This window comes from Accipiter gentilis, chromosome 25 (genome assembly GCF_929443795.1).
Source record: "Accipiter gentilis chromosome 25, bAccGen1.1, whole genome shotgun sequence".
In the NCBI taxonomy this organism is placed as follows: Eukaryota; Metazoa; Chordata; class Aves; order Accipitriformes; family Accipitridae; genus Astur; species Astur gentilis.
The window spans coordinates 14,151,734-14,170,367 of record NC_064904.1 but is presented as its reverse complement, the minus strand read 5'-3'; the positions used below and the strand labels follow the sequence as shown (position 1 = coordinate 14,170,367).

The window sequence follows — 18,634 nt, the reverse complement described above, 5'->3', positions numbered from 1 at the left end:
AGAGACCAGCGCCAGCTCAGAGCTGGGCAACCACTGAAATAGGAAAGGGTGGTGCCAAGATCTCAGCTTCTTTCCTGGCACAACTTCCATCAAGCATAACTTTACTTTCCTAGTAGTAGTTGGGAAGGAAGACAGATATAAGCACTACCTTATGCCTTCTCTGCTTGGTCTTCTCGTGGACTGTACTAGCAGCTCAATCCTAACTAAGAGAAACCACTCCCAGGTCTTATACTGGAAGATATTTAAAAACAAAATCCTTGCAGTTCAAGTCTGCTTTGCTTCCATGAGGAGCACGCACATGCATGTACACAGTCGTTAAAGACATTACATGAGCCATACAAATCCAACAGGACTCTTCCAAGTCAAAGTCAAAGGAGAAGACATATCTTCACCCTGCCAAGTCCACAGCAAAGCTCAAAATACCTTGCTCCAGCCAAGTTCCACAAAGAAGAGAGAAAGAAAAATCCTTCTTCTCTGGTTACCCTCTAGCTCTCTTCCTGAGCAGTCTTCTCCATTCATATTCTTAGCCCCAGCCCACAAGGCTTCTCATGGAGGAGGAAAGAGAGAAATTAATTCTTCACAGCTGGTTTGGTCCTGCAATGCCTTGCTCTCAGGACAGGCAGCTGTAGCCTTTCTGGCCAGAAAGGGAGGATTAACTCCTACCCTGCCAAGTTTCAGATGGACAACATCCAAAATGATCTTCTTGCCTTTAACTTTCCCAAGCGGACACATTCTGGCCTGGGTAAATGAGATATATGTCCATATCCATATGCATACTGACAAATGACATCCCTATACCTCTGCCGTCTCTAAGGCAAATGGATAAACCCTGCCCCTTCCTAGCTGCTATGATCCTCCGGGGATATTTTATGCAAATGATTTAATGAGCATACTTGCAAAGGATTTGCATACAGGCATAAACTTCGTGCAAGTGCACAGCCAGAGCACAAAAGCAAAAATCCTGGCCCAGAGGGCTGGGAACGAGGAGGTGCGGGATGCCGGCACTCCACCCTGCCTGAGGCTGGCGGTGAGCGCATCCCTCCCCTGCCAGAGGGACCGATGTTCTCCGGTCCCGGCCCTTGCGCAGGATGAGTAACGAACTGCTGGCTGCAAGCTCCAACCCCGACTAAAGTCAAGCATAAGTTTCCTCAGCCCTATTTCCACCCCTCTCTCATGCATAGCCCCCCGTTCCCACTCGCTGCCCTCAGCAGGGGTTGCTGGAGAACGGAGAAGGAGCAGCAGCAGGAGGAAGTGAGGGAACAGCAGTGGGAGGATATTTCTGGGGTTTTAATCCGGATCTCGCTAGCCCTTGTTTTGGCGGGGAGGGAGTGACAGAAGGGCACCTCAAAGCTGGTGCTCGGCATGGGGAAATTTATATCGACTTCCCCCGAGCGCCTGCCCGCACGGGACCGCACAGACAGCCCCGCGACTCAACGCAAAGGCACAGGGACCCTTCTCCGGGGAAGGCGAGGGGAGGATGACCCCGCAGCGGGGAAGGAAAGGTCCCAGACTCACCCACTGGGGAAAGGACGGCTGCCGGCGCAGGGTGCAGCCAGATGCAGGACGGCCAGGAAAGGCGGCGGGTTGGGTGACAGCAGGCTGGGCTGCAGGTGTGGGTGTAAGAGGAGACACATTACACTTGGCAGCCGGGGGCCTTGAGCAGGCCTTGGAGAGTGCAGCTGATTGGGAATGAGTTATGGAGCCGGGCGCCTCCAGCGTGCTTGCTCGGAGCGAGGGAAGCCCGGTGGCGAGAGCTGTCCTGCGGCAGGGGTCCAGAGCCTGGCAAACGCTGAAGGAAGAGGGGGGAAAATCCTGCCACCGCGCTCCTGGGCGCAGAAGAGTTCGGTGGCCCGTTGGAAGTGACCAAGGCACCCCAAGGACTGCGCAGGACCTTTGGCTTTTCATCTTACCTAACTTCATCCCCCCCCCCCCCCCCCCAAATGCTAACGGGAGGCAGCTCCGGTGGGAAGGCAGAGATTGTGCCGGAGGCTGGACTGTTCCCCTTCAGGGCTGGTCCCGCAGGGACGGTCTGATGCAGGTTGGCCAAGCTGTGAGGGACGGCTCCTCTTAGCCTTGCTCAGCGTTCACCCACAGATCTGGCCACCGGGCTTTTTTAAAAGCTCAAAGCTCATATGTTAAGAAAGACTTTTGCTGATCTTCCTGAAAACCGTCACTATCTGTGCATAACTATAACGAAACAACTTTCCATACCTGGAGAAGAATAGAGTGAAAATCCATGGCACTTGAGAAATAATAACCACGGCGAGAGAACTAAGGAGTTCAGGCTGAAAATGGGGCTGCAGCACCAAGAAGAATAAAATGAAATTTTCCCTGAGCAGAGAGAATGCCTGGAAATAGCTGTACCTCCCCTCTCTGCTCCTGTGAAGTCAGGTTGCAGCGAGAAAAGCCATTTTAAAATGGCATCGGAGTTTTTGAGTACTGCAGAATATTTACAAAGGCGAAACCGAAGCACAAAAAGAGCATGCAGTGTGCTCAAGGTAACAAAGAAATTCTGTGATACAGCAGGTAACCGAGCTTGGCTCTGTAGAGACCGAGCATATGCTGCAACTGCTGGATCATCTTTCTTCTGTATTACATTTGCTTAGCTTGGTGATAAAAATATATGTCTTCCTCCACAGGCATATTGACCGCACAATGCTGAACGTAGATTATGAGGTTTTATGTTTGTTTATGATGATACATGCAAACAAAATACCTGTCTTGCAAAATATTTTGGCTGCCATCCACCACAAAATAATCATTATGCGGAAAGCTCGTGTAAGAAACTCCTTCCCTTCAGCCACCAGAAAAAAGTAATTAAAAACCGAAGAGCATTTGCCTGTCCATTTAGAAGCCAGTGAGCAGCGCAGCTGGGCAAGGGTATGGGCCCAGCAGAGTTTCTGATTAGCAAAAAGTAGCAACTTGAAAATACCTCAAACCGAGGTGCCGGCCCTCCCTCAGCTCCCCCTGCTTTCCCTTTGCCACCTTCTAAAGGTGGTTATACCAGAGGTTATCTTAACCAAAAAAATGCTTGAATGCAGTTATGTTGGGAGGCACAGTTTCAAAGAGAGGACACGCAAAATAATTAAAAGCAATATTCACCGCTCCACTTCAGAGAGCTCCCGTTTGAGCTCAGGAGGGATGAGAGGGAAAGTAAGGGATGCTTCCTGGAGAGCAGGTAAGGTGAATCAGGACAGCAGAGGGGTAGGCTCAGGACAGCGGGGAGATAGGAAACCGGAGCAGAGCGTGGCAAGTGGGAGACGTGGGTGGGGAAGGAGAAGCAGGTCTGTAGGTGGGGAAGCAGGAGAGCAAGGGCAGCGGGCGGACAAGAGGATTTTGGAGAGCGGGCGGACAAGAGGATTTTGGAGAGCGGCTAGCCAGCTGGCACACATATAGCAGCTGCTGCTGTGTCAGCCTAGGAGAGTAGCTGCAGCTGCACGCTGGCCATGAATAGCAGAGGAGCAGCGTGCCGGCTGGCTGCTGGAGGGACGGGAGGCAGCCGGGGCACTGAAAAGGCAGGGGGAAGCTCTGTGAAAGGTTTTCCGTGGAGGGGAACATGACAGCCCTTTGATTTCTGAGCTGTTTGTTCTCCAATTGTCCACTCCGGTGCATGATCAGTACTAAAGAGTTAAATGGGGAGGGGGGGGGCGGAGGGCGAGCAACAGAAGGAAAACTTGGGTCCTAAATGCGGATCTGGGCTTTGGTAGCGTATCCATAGCATGCAGTTGTCTGGATGTATAGCTTTCATAGTTGTCAGCAGGGATCAAAATCACAGGGTGCTTAAACTAAAGGAGAAATCTCTGCTCGGTTACTCTCATACTTGCTTGAGCCACCACTGGAGGAGGACACGATCCCACCACTTGGCCATCTGCTCTGTGTGCCGCGCACATGTCACCGAGAGCGCTCCATGAGCGATCGCGTGTGAGCTCCTACACGGCTGTGGGCGCACGCACCCTTTGTGCTTCTACGTGAGCGTGGGTGCGCGCATCCCGCGCGCTCCTCCACGGCCACGGGTGCGTGCGCCGCGGGTGCTCCTCCACAGCTCTGGGCGTACGCGTTCCACGCGCTCCTCCGGGGCTGCGGGCGCTCCCACCCTCTGTGTTCCTCTACAGCCGTGGGTGCACCCACCCCGTACGCTCCTCCGCAGCTGCGGGTGCATGCCCCACGCACGCTCTTCCACTGCGGCGGCTGATCCCACACCGCATTCTCCTCTACAGCTACGTTTGCAGCGCCGTGCTCCTGCGAGGCTGTGGGCACTCCCAACCAGCACAATCCCCCGTGACTGTGAGTGCACGCTACTCCTCCACAGCTGTGTGCGATCCCACCCTGCTCGCTTCTCCACAGCTGTGGGCGATCCCACCCTGCTCGCTCCTCCACAGCTGTGGGTGCGTGCTTCCACGTTCCCGGGGTGCCCCCACGCCAAGCCCATCTCCTTGGCCGCGTGCGCTTGTGCCACTCGTGCCCTTCCCTGCCTCTACGTGTCCCCAGCGCTCCCTCCACAGCCGCGGCCGCGCATCTCCCGCGGCCGTTCCTCCGACGCTCGTGGGCGCACCCCCACCCTGCGCGCTCCTCCGTGGCGGCGCGCGCCCCCCACCCGCTCACACGCGGCTGCGGGCGCTCCGGCTCCCCGGGAACCCCCCCCACTCGCGCTTCACTCCACGCCCGTCGGGCGCTTCCCCGTCCCCCCACCGCCTTGGGGGCTGGTGGACCCCCCGCTGCCGGCGGGGCAGGGCAAGGCAGGGCAGGGCAGAGCCGGGCAAGGCAAGGCAAGGCAGGACAGGGCGAGGGCGGGGGCCGCCGCCCGCCGCCTCCCGCCGCCCTTTAAGAGCCGCGGCGGGAGCGGCGCTGGCCCCACCCGCCGGCCGCGGGGCCGGGCCGTCCCCCTCATTAATATGAAGGCGGCGGCAGCGGCGGCGAATGGGTAATGAAGCTGTCACTCCGGCACCTACTTGTTGGGTGTCCGCGGAGCCGAGGCGCACAGAGGGCGAGCGGAGCCCGCGGGAGGGGAGCGGCGGCGGCGGCGGCGGAGGAGGAGCGCACCGGGCGGCCCCGCCGGCAGCCCATGCCCTGCGCCCCCCGGCGCGCTGCGGGCGGCTCCCCCGCCGCCCATGCCGCGAGCGGCCGCCGGTCCGTGGCCGGTGGTGGGCTCGGCGGGCTCCTCTGAGGCGGCCGCGCGGAGCAGCAGGCATGCGGGGCGCCGGCCGGCGGAGCCGGGCCCCCCGCGCCGCCGCGTTCGGCCTGGCGCTGCTCCTCCTCGCCTCCTGCGTGCAGGTAGGGGGGCGCCGGGGGGGGGGGGGTGCTCAGCTCCCGGCCGCGGGGCGCCGCCGCCGTTCCCTCCTCCTCCTCCCCGCTCCCCTTCCACCTTGCGCGTTTCTCCGTGGACGGTGTTTTCTCGCCGCGGTTTTTCGTATCTACGCGCGCCGCCGCCGCGGGGTTAAACCCGAAGCCGGCGAAAGTTGGAGGGTGGGTTGGGGGGGGGGGGGGGAAGCGGGGAGCCCCTCGCCGCCGCCGCCCCGCGCTCCCTGCGCTGCCCCCGGCCGCGGTAGTAACGAGGCCGTCTCCCCTTTGATTTTTATTTTTAGGTGTCCCGGTCCACGGGCTATTTCGAGCTGCAGCTTAACTCGGTGCGGAATGTAAACGGCGAGTTGTTCAATGGGGAATGCTGCGATGGCATGAAAAGCCCCCAGAACCTGGACTGTACCCGGGACGAGTGCGACACTTACGTGAAAGTCTGCCTCAAGGAATATCAGGCCAAGATCACGCCGGTCGGACCCTGCAACTACGGATTCGGATCTACCCCCGTTCTCGGTGGAAATATTTTCTATTTGAACAGCAACAAATACTCCCATCAAGGCAGAACCCCCGAGACGGGCAGGATTGTTATTCCCTTTCAGTTTGCGTGGCCGGTAGGTAGATGATCGCGCTGTCGTTATCGCCCCCCCCCCCCCCTTTTTTTTTTTTTTTTTTTTTGTCGTCCCCCCGCCCCCGCTTCTCCCGTCGGTTCTGCAGCGGCTGCCCGCTCCCCCGTTAGAAAGCCGGGCTGAGCCGCCGGTGCGCTGCCCGGGCGGGGCCGGCCGCCTCCCGGGGGCTGCGGGGCACGGCGGGCGGGGAGGGTAAAGGGGAGTGCGGAGGGGGGGGGCACGGCGACCGCGACAGCCTCGCCGAGGACGGCCCCGGGGGTGCCGGTGCCGGGGAGCGGCTGCGGAATGGCCGGCGGCGGGGTGTGTGTGTGTGGGGGGGGGGGGGGGGGGGGGAGTGACGGCGTGACGGGCTCCCGCACAGGCTGCAGGTGGGGCTCGCGGCGGCTGCTGCGCGAATAACTGAAGAAGAAAAACGATAAATGGGGAAGAACCCCCCCCAAAAAAAACCCCAAACAACAACAACAAAAAAACCCCCAACCCACCCGAAAACCGAACCCCGACGGCGGCAGCGCGCCCCGGGGCCGCGGAGCTCCCGCGGCTCCCGCGCAACGTGGGGTTGTCCCCGGTAGGAGGCGCTGCCGGGCGGCGCAGGTGGGGGGCGCGGCGCGGCGCGGGGCGCGTGCCGCGGCTCGCGAAGGGCGCGAGTCTGCCGCCCCTCCTGGGGGCCGCGGGCGGGGCCGCGCGGCGGCGGCGGCGGCGCGCGGGGCTCGGAGGGGCGGGAGCCGCCGCCGCCGCCGCCGCAGGTGGGCGTGAGGGCTGAGGCGGGGGCCGCGGCGGGGGCCTCCCGCGTCCCAAGCGCTGCGAGCCCGCCCCGCACCCCCCCATCCTCCTCTTCCGCACCCGCGCTGGGGCGAGCGCGGGCGCTCTCCGCCTCCTGGGTGGCGAAGGGAGGTGGGAGCTGCCCCCCCCCCCCCCCCCCCCCCTCCGGGGGCACGAATCGGGAGGGAGCGTCCGAAGCGCAGCCCTGCTCTGGATCCCGTCGGAAACCGGATCCGTGGCTCGGCTGTGTGGCGGTGGGAGCTGTGGGGCGTGCGAGACCCCGGCGCTGCCCCCGTCCCTTCCCCTCGGGATCTCGGGGTTTTTCTGTGACACCCCCCCCCCCCCAATCCGTTCCCTCAGCCCCCACCTCCCCGTGCGGCGCCCGACCCAGGGGCCACATCCGCGGGGGCCGCAGGCCAAGGCCCGTCCCCGTCCTTCTCCTTTTCGGGGGCGCGGGGTTCGGAGAGGGGCCCGTGCTGGGGCGGAGGAAAGGCCGGGCTTCCTGCCCGTCTGCAGGCAGGTAGGATCCTGCCGGGAGTTTCACAGCTGTTGCTCTCGGCCCTTCCAAGTGGGCCACGGGGTGGAAGCTGGCAAGTTGTGAGGCGCTGAGGAATGGGGATGGTGCGGTGCCCTAGCTTGGGAGGGAGATGAGTATCGGAAGCCCCGGTACCTTCAGATTGGGTTTGGCATCCGGTGACTAACGGATGAAATGGCCCTCGCCGACCTCTTGAGATACGTAGCTCGCGGGATCCTTGTTACTTGGAAAACCGCTGCTAGGAATGGTCAGGGGCAAAACTGCTTGCTTGTGTTTTGTGCTGAAGGAGACTAGTCCACATAAATCTCTTAACTTTCTGTGCTGCCAGGGGCCTTCTAGCCTGGTGGTCATGTACCTCAAATTAAGAACTGACCGCTGTTTGAAAGTAGGAGTTTTGCTGGAGTTAGATGGAGAAAAAAGTGGTACAACCGATAAATTTCTCTGCACAGAGGCATTTACATTCTGGTTGCCAAGTTGGGGTGGTTTGCCTTTTTTAGTCCTGTAACCTGTTGAATGTGGAAAGGTTCCCGTTAACAGGTATAGCCAATACCATAAAACCAGGGTATTTGGAACTCTGCTTTTAAGTTATAAGATCAAAGGGAAAATTAAGAGTCTTTCTCCTCTTTATTGACCGTTTAACACAGGCTTGACGAAATCATAAGCTCTTCAGTAGGAGATTTCAGTAACATTAGCACCTCAAACTTCGTATGTTATCTGCATGAGGGAGTAAAGGCAACTTAACTCATGCTTTTATTTTGCCAGTTTCTAGCATTGCTACTTGAAACAAGAGGAGAGCTTGATAATCCTTACAATGCAGGTCCCTAAACCCAGCCTTCTTTGGTTTTTCTCTGTTGGAATAAGCACATTCCTACCTTGCAGCTGCCGGATATTGTTGTTCTATGCTCATCAAGTCTTAAGAAAGGCCTGTTTGACCTACCTCTTGTAGGTAAATTACCACAGTGTCTCTAGCATGTGATACTGTGCCTGCTGCTGTTTCTTACATCCTTGCCTCAAGCATTTTAAAGGACTTGAAGTCTTTGGTCTGTCTTTCCACTGTTTTTTTGCAGCTGTTGCAAAGCAGCCTGTAACTTATTTAAACAGTGCTACTGCAGTTTAGTGGGCGGCCGGCTGATTTTTGGAAGGTTTACAGAATATTCTCCCTGCCCACCCTCGATTCTAAAAATAGATTGTGGAGTAGTTGTACTTTAAAAACAGTCCCTGTATTACAGTCCGTGGATGCACTTACGGAAAGAAGTCCCTCCTGGATGTTGTAGTTACGTCTTGAACTCTGGACATTCGGTCTGTTGGTGGGGAACGCAGCATCTTTGTCACAACTGTACATAAGCTGTATAGAGTCTGCAAGGAGAGGCTTAATTGTAGTGCTAGTTTAACACAAGGGGTTTTTAAGTAGATTGAGTTCCTGGGTTAGGTTTCAACTCTTTGGGGTAATTTCAAAATTATTCTCAAATAATACTCTCTCTCAAGTTTGCAAACAAGAAACGACAATACAGACATAGTCTTTTCATATGACCTGGGGTTTTTTTGCTATGCAACAGTAACGAAATGAATGTTCCTTTACTGAATATGCTGGGAAGGGATAACAGTGAAGAGAATCAGAAATTGTCTTTCACTTATGAAATGAATTTGGAGTGAGCGAAGGACTTACTTCAGTAGTTCTAGATTGGATTTTTAAGACTGAGAAATCCAACCCTAATGACAGCCAGCATTGGTATATGTGGGCTTCTTACTGAACCTCATCTTAATGGTAACTCCCTTGCTTAAGGAGACTAACGTATTAATGTATAAATTGCTCGAGGGAGGTTTTCTTGATGTCTGTTTGATATTGCAGTGTCCTGAGCTACCAGTAGCTGTAAGGCAAGTAGTATCTTGAAAGGTGGGTTTTGGCCTTGGTTTTGTTATCCTGATTTTTTTTTTCTTTTTTAGTTTTACATAGTAAAATTTTATGGTGAAATTTGGACAAGTGTCTCTTCTGTAAAGCTGCAGTACCAGATTTCAGTGATTTCCACTGTTTGATACAGTGTCATTTATCCAGTTTATTCCTATTTCCTGTCTTTTTTTAATATCATTAGTCTGATCTCTGATTTGCAAGAGGAGCTTGGGATATTGCCAGAAAGTTCTTAAAATTGCTACCTTGGGATACATCATCCACAGAAATCTGGCAGTGGGAGAGGCTGAGGAACAGCTAGAACAATACAGCTGTCTTCTTCACCCACCTACCTCACATTTTTTTCTTTGCCTCCTGCTGTAAAACTTGAAGCTTAATGCTCATTTGGGATTGTTAACAAACAAATGATGCAATTAAAATTTATATGCAACTTTTAAAACAAAAAAGACAGAAGAATTCAAGTAGTTTTGGAGAATCGATTCTGATCACTTACACAGTTTAGGCTTATTGGTCTTGAGCGTGTTGTTTTTTTTCTAGCACAAAGCTGTTTGTTCAGATGCTGAAGCTTCAGAAATACCTTGTATGGCAATATTTATCAATAACAGTTAGGTTATTGGCAGAGTTTTAGATTTGGGTTTAATTGAAGGCTGCTTCTGAAGATGATGTTTTAATGTTACAGGCATTCTGCTGTGATGGGTTATGTGGAACCATTTTTCATACTCCTTTGCAAGATGGCATGAAATGGAGTTGTGTGTGTGGTTTTTCCCTCCACCCTGTTCCTTCCCTCGGGGAATTCACAGCTTTTTCTGCACCATAAATATTGGTATGGCATCCATTACTTCAGTTAATTAGTCATATGGAAGAATTGTTCTGACTAGTTGTGGATGTTGAAATCATGTATTACAGTATGCATCATTATCTCCTTTCAGCCCCTCTGTTTTTGAGATTCTATTGTGACTGACAGTCAGTGCAGTATACATACGAGTACACTGTACTCTGAATGCCACAGGTGAACTTCAGAGTTCAGGGCCTTGGGGATAAGTAGCAGAAACAAGCAATTTCACTTCTCTTTCCTTGGTGCTCTGCTAGGACTCTGTGTACCTCTCTGAAGAAGAGGTAGTAGAGGTTCAGGCAGCCCTCGGCAACTTGCTTGGGTAGAGGGTACTTTCCACACTAGAATGTGGTCAACTAATTTATTATTTTTTTAAGCACTGATCTTAAGTTTTTCCTATTTAGGGTGTGATTGTAGCACCTCTCTCTAAACTTCTGAGGTATTGTTAACTTTCAGGTAGATAAAAATATGTGAAAGTATATACACTGAATATTCAGACTCTGTGTGAGTTTAATCCATGTGCAGTCCATATGTGAGTCTCATCCAAATGCCTGGAAGGGTTCAACTTCATCTAAAACATACACAGGAGTATGAACCATCAAATATGTAGAGCTGTTGAGAGGGTAACTTGGCTGCAGCAGTAAATAATGAATTTCTTAGAAAGCACCCCTCCCATCCCCCGCCAAAACCTGAGGAGAAAGACTTGACTTTATAGCTTTTATTACTTAATGGGTACAGTATTCTGCTTGGCACTTTCAGATGTTGTCTACTTCACTATAGAATTCTGCATCAAGCTCTATCAATCCTTCTAATTTGAAAACTGAAGGTGGTTAGGCCCTGGAAGGCATCTAGCCTTGAAGCATGTTATCTGGGATCCTTGGTGCCTGTAGGGAACTAGATAGCCTGACTGTCGGAAATGTTCTTGTCTATTTTTGTTTGGCTGGTAGATCTACAGTTGGTCTACCTTCTGTCTTAACACAGCCATCACTACACTCTGATCAGGATCTTGAGGCTTTGTAATGAAAACATCCTGGATTAGATTACTCTCTGCTCCCTGGTAGAGTAAACGTGCATCCTGTCAGCTTGAATGACAGCCCATCGTGACAGATACGCTTAAATTAAGCAGGTTAAAGTTAGGCCATTTAGCACTGAAAAAGGTGCTTGTCCACAGTTGTACCTGAGGAACAGTATGTAAACTTTTCTCATGAAAAAGATCAGAAGTTCACAAATGAAGCATCCTCAAGTGCAAGATACGCAGCAAGCTTTACCTCTAAATAGTTGTTGTTCGCTCCATTGAAACTCCCTTTTTAAAAAACAAAAGTGTATGCAAACACACAGTTCCAAGCAAGGCCTGAGGGCAGCAATAAGTAGTGAGAGTAGACCTCAAGCCAAGATGTAAAATTCACCTTGTACAGTGATGGGTTATAATAATGTTCATGCACCACACCTTGTTAGCAGAGGAGGTCAGCATGGAAAAAATAATGTAGATGATAGCCATATATTGATGAACTACATAAATGTTTAATGTCTTATTTGCCAGCATCCTAACTCTTTTCCCCAGGTGGAAGGCTCTGCTGATAGCACAAAGCTTCCTTTATAATACTTGACCACTTTTTTCCCCCCTGCCCCAAGATTGCTGCTTGCTTACTGACTCTACCTGATTGGCTTGTCAGTAGATTCTAGGGCTGCTGTGGTAACTGGCATGCCAAACTGTTTCTTATTTTGACAAAACACCTGCAGCCCTTATGCTCATAAAGCCTTCCCATGCCTGTCACAATTCATGGACAGATGTATTGTGGATCAGAAATGTGGATCCATGTTTCCTCAGTCTTGGGGAAGTAGATCAGGGAATTCTATGCTTTCATCTGCTCAGTACTGTATTTGCCTTCAAACTTCTTTGATCAGAAATGAAAGGTTGAGTTTGGGGGAATGGTTTATTATCCAAATGATATCCTTTTAGTTTCATGTTACACAAATGCAAAGAGTAGCTTGCAGGTTTTGTTATACTCTTTTGTAAAAGAAGATAATCAGGTGATTAAAATTTTTAGAGACTGACTTTAGCCATGCTGAGTAGTGACAACTCCAGTTGATTTCAATAGCAGCTGCAGGTGTCACCTCTAAAAAAGAATCAAGGCCTTAATGGTGAGCACTTCAGAATCACTCTTTGAAAAAGGGATTTATTATTGGCATGCTCTGTGTGCCAGCAACTATTTGCAGCTTGCCCAGAATAGAAAGCCTAAAGACTTAAGTTTCATGTAACTATAGAAAATCTGTCTTCTAATTTTAAGCAGAAATGTTATTTGCACTTTTAATCTTTCATACATTGATGTCACTAAATCTAGAATTTCTTAAGTCTGAAATAAATATGCCTCAGAGGACAGTATTCTGCTAACTATTTAAGCTTTTATACCTTAAAGTTCTGGTGGGGGGGTTGAATGTCACAGAGATGGTCAGATAGTAAAGAACACTTCTATTTATACTCCTTGAAAGTTTCCTTAAATAAACACTTATTTATTAGAAACACTGGCTGAACTCAAAACTTGCAGACAAATAACCTTACCTCCCAGACACTGAGAGTGGTATGCTTAGACACCTCTTGTCAACTTTCTAATCTTTATTCCAGAAGGTGCTGCAGCCAGCCTATCAGTGAAATGCTACACTCTTAGCCACACAGCTGGTGCAGGCATTAAATCTTTGAAAATGGAATAGGTATTGAAGTAGTCAGGATTACTCTTACACTAGAGGATGTGAGCTAGAGAAGAGGGCAAGGTAGAAACAGAGCATGTTTGATTCACCACAATGTGATGGAGGCTTCATAGCACTGTCTTTGGGCTGTTTGAAGATGTTTCAAACACTATTTTCTCAAAAAAAAAAAAAAAAAAAAGCCTGCATATGAAAGGTCTGCTAAAGACATGACTACTTGTAGCTTTAATCTTAAACAATCAGATTTATCTTTAACGTAGTTGGTTGGGGTAAAACCATAATTGTTTATATCAGACTTGTGATGTTTGGCCTAGTTGGGCTGTGTTCCCACTGTACAGTAGACTTTCTGAGTGATCCTGTGAAGTTCAAGGAAATCTGTTGGTGTAGATGTTGAGAAGCTTTGTGTTGTAAAAGCTGCCTTCTGTGTTTGATGCTACTGCTTGTATTCCTTGTGTAAGTCCAGCTTGCCTTGAGTTACTATTAGAGTTCACTGTTTGTCAGCACAAAAGCTGCAAAAAATTAAGCTTCTGTCAAACAATAAATGATGTGAAAGAGCTATGTTTTCTGCATGAAAAAAATGCCAAAAATGGCGTAGTGCATTTTTAATCTGTTTTTGTGGCAACTGATTAACAACAGTTTTTCTTCTATGAGAAGGATTGTGTTTGAGACAGATGTGCAAGATAAATGATGATTTTTTTTTTTTTTACTTTTAAAATTACTTTTGTTTGTGCTGGCATTGTGGGCTGGTGGTTGTGTGGCCCCACTTGAGCAATGCCATCGAGTCATACTATGTGCAGGTGAGATGAGTGGAATTCATCCTTTCTGTGTAGTCCAAGTCCTTCACTTGTTTTTCCTATGTGTTGGTTTGTGCGAGTGTTGGCTCTGAAATACATGCTGTGAACATACTTTAGAAACTACTCTGTTAAGTTCATGAAGCAGCTATGATTGCATTGTATAGTCACCTGCAGAAGCTTTAAATTACTCTGTGCCTGAAAGCTTCCCTCCCTCCTCTTCTGAAAACAAGTCCAATGTTTTGCCAACTCTGTGTGGGTCCTATTTGCATTGCGTGTTCTATTTCAGAGCTTCTCAGCCTACTGAAGGGACTAAAAGGGAGGGTCACTTTCCTGATAGCACATCAATTTACTTTCCTTTGGTCCTCCAATTCTAGCTGCTAGTAATCTTCTGATCTGGAAGAAGCTTGGGAGCAGCAATTTGGAAGGAGAGGCTACTTCAAGGAGTGAGGAATAAGGGTATACTGGCATTGGTTGTGGCTCCTTAATGCTTAGCCAGATGCTTACCCAAAGGATAGTTGCTACTGTTCCTTGGCAGTAAGTCCATCATTCTCTTCCTCTTCAGCACTGTGATATGCCTTTGGGCTTCTTGCTAGAAAGCTGCTCTGGCTTCTGATTAATGGGTGTCTAAAATTGATTGGTCTTTGGCCAGAGATGACCACTGGCAGTACTGTCTGCCATATCCAGTTGGTAGCTCTTGAGCTGCATGTTAAGCTGTCGTGTGAGCAGGAGGGGAACATGTAGCCTGACTGCTTTCCCCTTCCCCTGCCCCCAGGGTTGGCGAATGAACCAGTATAGATGGCTAAGACCATCTGTGCTAGGTCATACTGGGCACCTGCAGAACTTTTGCCTCCCATGGGGTGGTGGGACCCTCTTAGAGCTGCTGCCTTCCCCTGCTGTTACACCCAAGGAGTCCTGTCAGGAAGCAGAAAGCTGGAGAGAGCTGTGTGATGGCTTTTGTGTAGATCATCTTGAGTCAGGGAGGAGTGGCCATACCCGATGGAGCCATAGACTTTTGGTACCTTTGCTTACTGTATAAGGAAAAATACTCTATATAAAACTTAATTTTTAAGACTGCTGTCTTAAGTGGAGACTATCCTATGTCTGTTGATATTATAGATGAACAATGAAGCTAGACTAGGACTGAACAGATGAGTTTATTTTTCAATTACTTTTATTCTTTTGACTTTTTTTTCCCCTGGTCTAATTGCCAGAGTTTTGCTGAATGATACTTGGTTTTAGAAATCCAATGTGTGCAACATAGTGGATACATTTCAGCGTCACCACAGATTTGCATGTCATCCAGCTCTGAGATAAATGCCTGCTATTTCCTTGAAATGTCTCAAGTGCTGCTTTTGATATTTTTTTCTTGCAATTACATTTGGAGAATGTTTTACTGTTATAAGATCTTGTTGTTTAAGAGTTGGTCTATAGCTTATGCTCATTTATTAAACTTTATTCCCAATGTCATTGTTTTAGAGTTGTAGTTAGCCTTTATTTTGTATAAAAAGGGGAAATGTCAAGGTTTATTTTATTAATTGCTGTTTCAGATACTAAATAAAGTGTGAAAAGCATATTTGACGTGAAGATACTCTGAAAGCAAGAGGAACTCTCAGCTGAAACACATAGTAAACATGGATTTTTATCTGTGGTTGAAACAACTGCTCCCCAGTAGCAGTTAGAATGCAGTATTAGGTGGAAGGGGCAAGGCATTTCAAGGCTAAATGACAATCTTAGTCTTACTTGATTAGAGTTTGCAGAGGTTGCTAAGAAACAGCCTAATAGTCCTTGAGTAACCAATTATATGCCCCTTGGACAGATGCACAGGTGCTCATTCTCTGAAGTTGTGGTTTTGTGTTTTTTTTTTTAAATCGGAGATAAGACTGGAGTATTAGTACGTAAACTGCAATCTGTTTACATCCTACTTTGGGCTTGAAAGTCCTAATTATATATATTTTGTTCCCAGCAGGATGTGTTCTGGTGGTTTTTGTTCAGTACATTACTTTCTGATTATTATCACACTTAAACTGTTCTAGCAATGCCTCTTCTATTTCCAGATAGTCCACTAGGTCTGTAGTCTCTCCTATGCTTTCTAGTACTCTGCACATACCAGCATAAGTAACGTCAAGCATCTAACATTCAAATTGGATAAATTTTACGTTTCTGGACTTTCAGTGAGTAGGCAATATTTCTATTGATGCAGTATCCCACAATTGGTAGAAAATGCTAGTTTCAGGTAGAGCTAGCTTTCCTTACTCCTCCTGAAGCAGTTCTGTACATGCAAATTGTAGTGAAATATCATATGAGCTGGTAGTTAACCTAAAACATCACATAGGATTCTTTCAGTCTCTTTTTTTTCCCTGAATATGTATAATTCTGTTTATAGCATTGTAAAGTTGAAATGTCTACCTTAAAACACAGTCTACACTTCTAGTGTTAAAGGTCTGGGATTCCTCCTGGAGAACTTAAGTTCTAATTAGGGAGCATGTTCACACTTGGAAGGCTTGACTGATGTGCTTTAAGCAGTAAGTTCAGAAATATGCAAGTACCTTAATTATTGATCTGCTCCAATCAAGACTGGAGTAGAAGTTTTTTTTAGGGTGTGCAGTTTTCGGTATGTGCTGATTTTGGCTGGGATAGAGTTAATTTTCTTCATAGTAACTAGTATGGGCTTATGCTTTGGATTTATGCTGAAAACTGTTGATAATACAGGGACGTTTTAGTTATTGCTGAGCAGCCCTTACACAGAGCCAAGGCCTTTTCTGCTTCTCACCCCACCCTACCAGCGAGGAGGCTGGGGGTGCACAAGAAGTTGGGAGGGGACAGCTGACCCCAGCTGACCAAAGGGATATTCCAGACCATATGATGTCATGCTCTGCATATAAAGCTGGGGGAAGAAGGAGGGGACATTCAGAGTGATGGCATTTGTCTTCCCAAGTCACCGTTACGTGTGATGGAGCCCTGCTTTCCTGGAGATGGCTGAACACCTGCCTGCCCATGGGAAGTGGGGAATGAATTCCTTGTTTTGCTTTGCTTGTGTGTGCAGCTTTTGCTTTACCTATTAAACTGTCTTTGTCTCAACCAAGGAGTTTCCTCACTTCTACTTTTCTGATTCTCTACCCTGTCCTACTGGGGGCAGTGAGGAGGCAGATGTGTGGTGCTTAGTTGCCAGCTGGAGTTAAACTATGGCATGGTACCATTTACTGTTCTTATTGATTGAGGACAATTTTAATAGCACTGATCTGGTAACTTGTGCTGCTGCTCAATAGATTTGGTGGCAGTTCCTTCCTTTTACATCACATACAAAAAATTTTTTTGGGGGTGCTTTTTACAGTTCTAATTCTCTTTTATGTTATGACAACATGATTTTCCTTCTATCACAACATGGTGTTTTTCCTGTAACTAGCTGCATCCGATCAGCAAAGTCTAGAAGTCAGACCATGTTTACTTGGACTATTAAGAGCAAGTATAACCATCTGCTGCCCCTCACTAATGACTGGTTTTTTTGTACACAACAATGAGCTGATAGCACCTCCTGTGTTGGTTATAAACTGTTATTTAAACCATATGTTTATATATAGGCCCAAAATGTTTTAGTGTTGTATTTGGCTGTTGGAGACCTTTGTTGAACAGAGTATTGTTTCCATGATTCATCCACACAGACTAGTTCTTGCTTCTATCAGAAAGTGAGGAAGGGAAGGAAGTAGAGAAACTGAAATGTTTAGACTTACATACACACTTAAGATGTTGGTTGTCAAGTATTTAGTGCCCCTACAGTGCCTTCTGATGTTTGCTGTTAAGCTGTGATAACTTCAGGGTTGTATGGTTTATAGTTTGTAGTCACTTCACATCTCCTCCTGCTTTGTAAGAGGTGAAGGGTAAAGTGGTTGCTCAAGCCTAGCTGGTGGCAATTCTTCAGAGGTTGATTTCCAGAATTCAGACCCCTTTTTTCTAACACTGCATGTCCTGGACTTAAACTGTGGACTATCATAACATAATTGTCACAGGGCTTAGGCAGAAGAATAAACTCTTGCATATCACAAATCTTCTCAAGCTGTTCATATGTACTCCCAGGTCACCGCAAATGAAAGGTAAATAAAATAAGCTTTATCTGGGAGGAGAAGATAGTCTTGACTTGTCGCAGCTTGCTATCAGTGATAATTTATTTTTTCCTAAGCCCTTAGGATGAATTTTCAAGATTTGGTAGTCTGTGAAACTTCAGCTGGCCAAGGAGTCTGGAGAAGACAGAACAGTGGAAGAGTCATTGGCAAATGAAGTACTAAAGAAGCTGGAAAGTATTCACTAGTACACATGCTTGAGTTGTGAGTCCAGCTTTGGACTAGCAGAATTAGTCTCCATGTTTTTAATGTTAGTTTACTTTATTTGGCTTCATTCTGTTCTCCATTGATATTCATTCATCCTTACGAGGAAAGCTGTAACATTGGTACCCACCAGAGAAGTAACTAGGGGTCAGCAATGAAATGAAATTGACCTGCTGAGATAATCTCCCTTTCATAGCTTCCAGATCCATGCCAACGGGAGAAGGGAAGAAAAATAGAGAAGCACTCCTAATTCACTTGCTTAGACTAAATTTACAGGGCAAGTGCCTGCTTTCAGAGGTTGTTCCCTGTACCTTGCTACACTTGTTACAAAGCTTTCCTGCTAAAGGCCTGCTGATTTGTGGATTTTGTCTGATTTGTAATAATACAAAGTTATATCGGATCCACTCCAGTTCACATTAATCTGAAAGATATTATTTGATGTTAAAGTTCCGATGCTGTTTTGTTATGGTGGGATTGATCAAGTCTTGGTTGTCATATATTCAAATAGGTACCTTGGAATTGTAGGCTACATACGCTGTTGTATGCTGTGTTTATTTGCTGCTGTAAGCAGTTCATTTTCAATAGTAATTAATACAACGTAATGGTTGGTGCTGCAAATGTGATAAAGTTTTACTGTAGCCACAAAGTACTGTTCAGAAGATTCAGTCCTGCTGCTGGAATACGATAAAAGCATTTGTTTCAGGAACATGTTTATAAACTTAGTTTTTTCACAACTAAACTCTGGTGCTCCCACGTGTATTTAACTAAGTGTGCATGTCTGTGTGCAGAATCCTTGTTTAATCCTTTATTCAAGTTCCTTGCATGTGTTGATCTACATGAAAGAACTTGCACCATCTCTTACAGT

The 18,634-nt window shown here is 48.3% G+C and overlaps 1 protein-coding gene across 2 annotated transcripts in view; it reads left to right on the top strand.

The window, feature by feature from the left end:
• The first annotated feature begins 4,917 nt into the window (after positions 1-4,917).
• JAG2 (jagged canonical Notch ligand 2) overlaps positions 4,918-18,634 on the top strand; it is a 73,002-nt gene continuing 59,285 nt past the window's right edge. The window contains exons 1-2 of one of the 2 annotated variants that reach the window (XM_049828825.1): positions 4,918-5,271; positions 5,583-5,906. In XM_049828825.1, the coding sequence (XP_049684782.1) occupies positions 4,918-5,271; positions 5,583-5,906 (678 nt within the window). The remainder of the gene's footprint in view (positions 5,272-5,582; positions 5,907-18,634) is intronic. The other variant, XM_049828826.1, reaches the window with a different exon arrangement.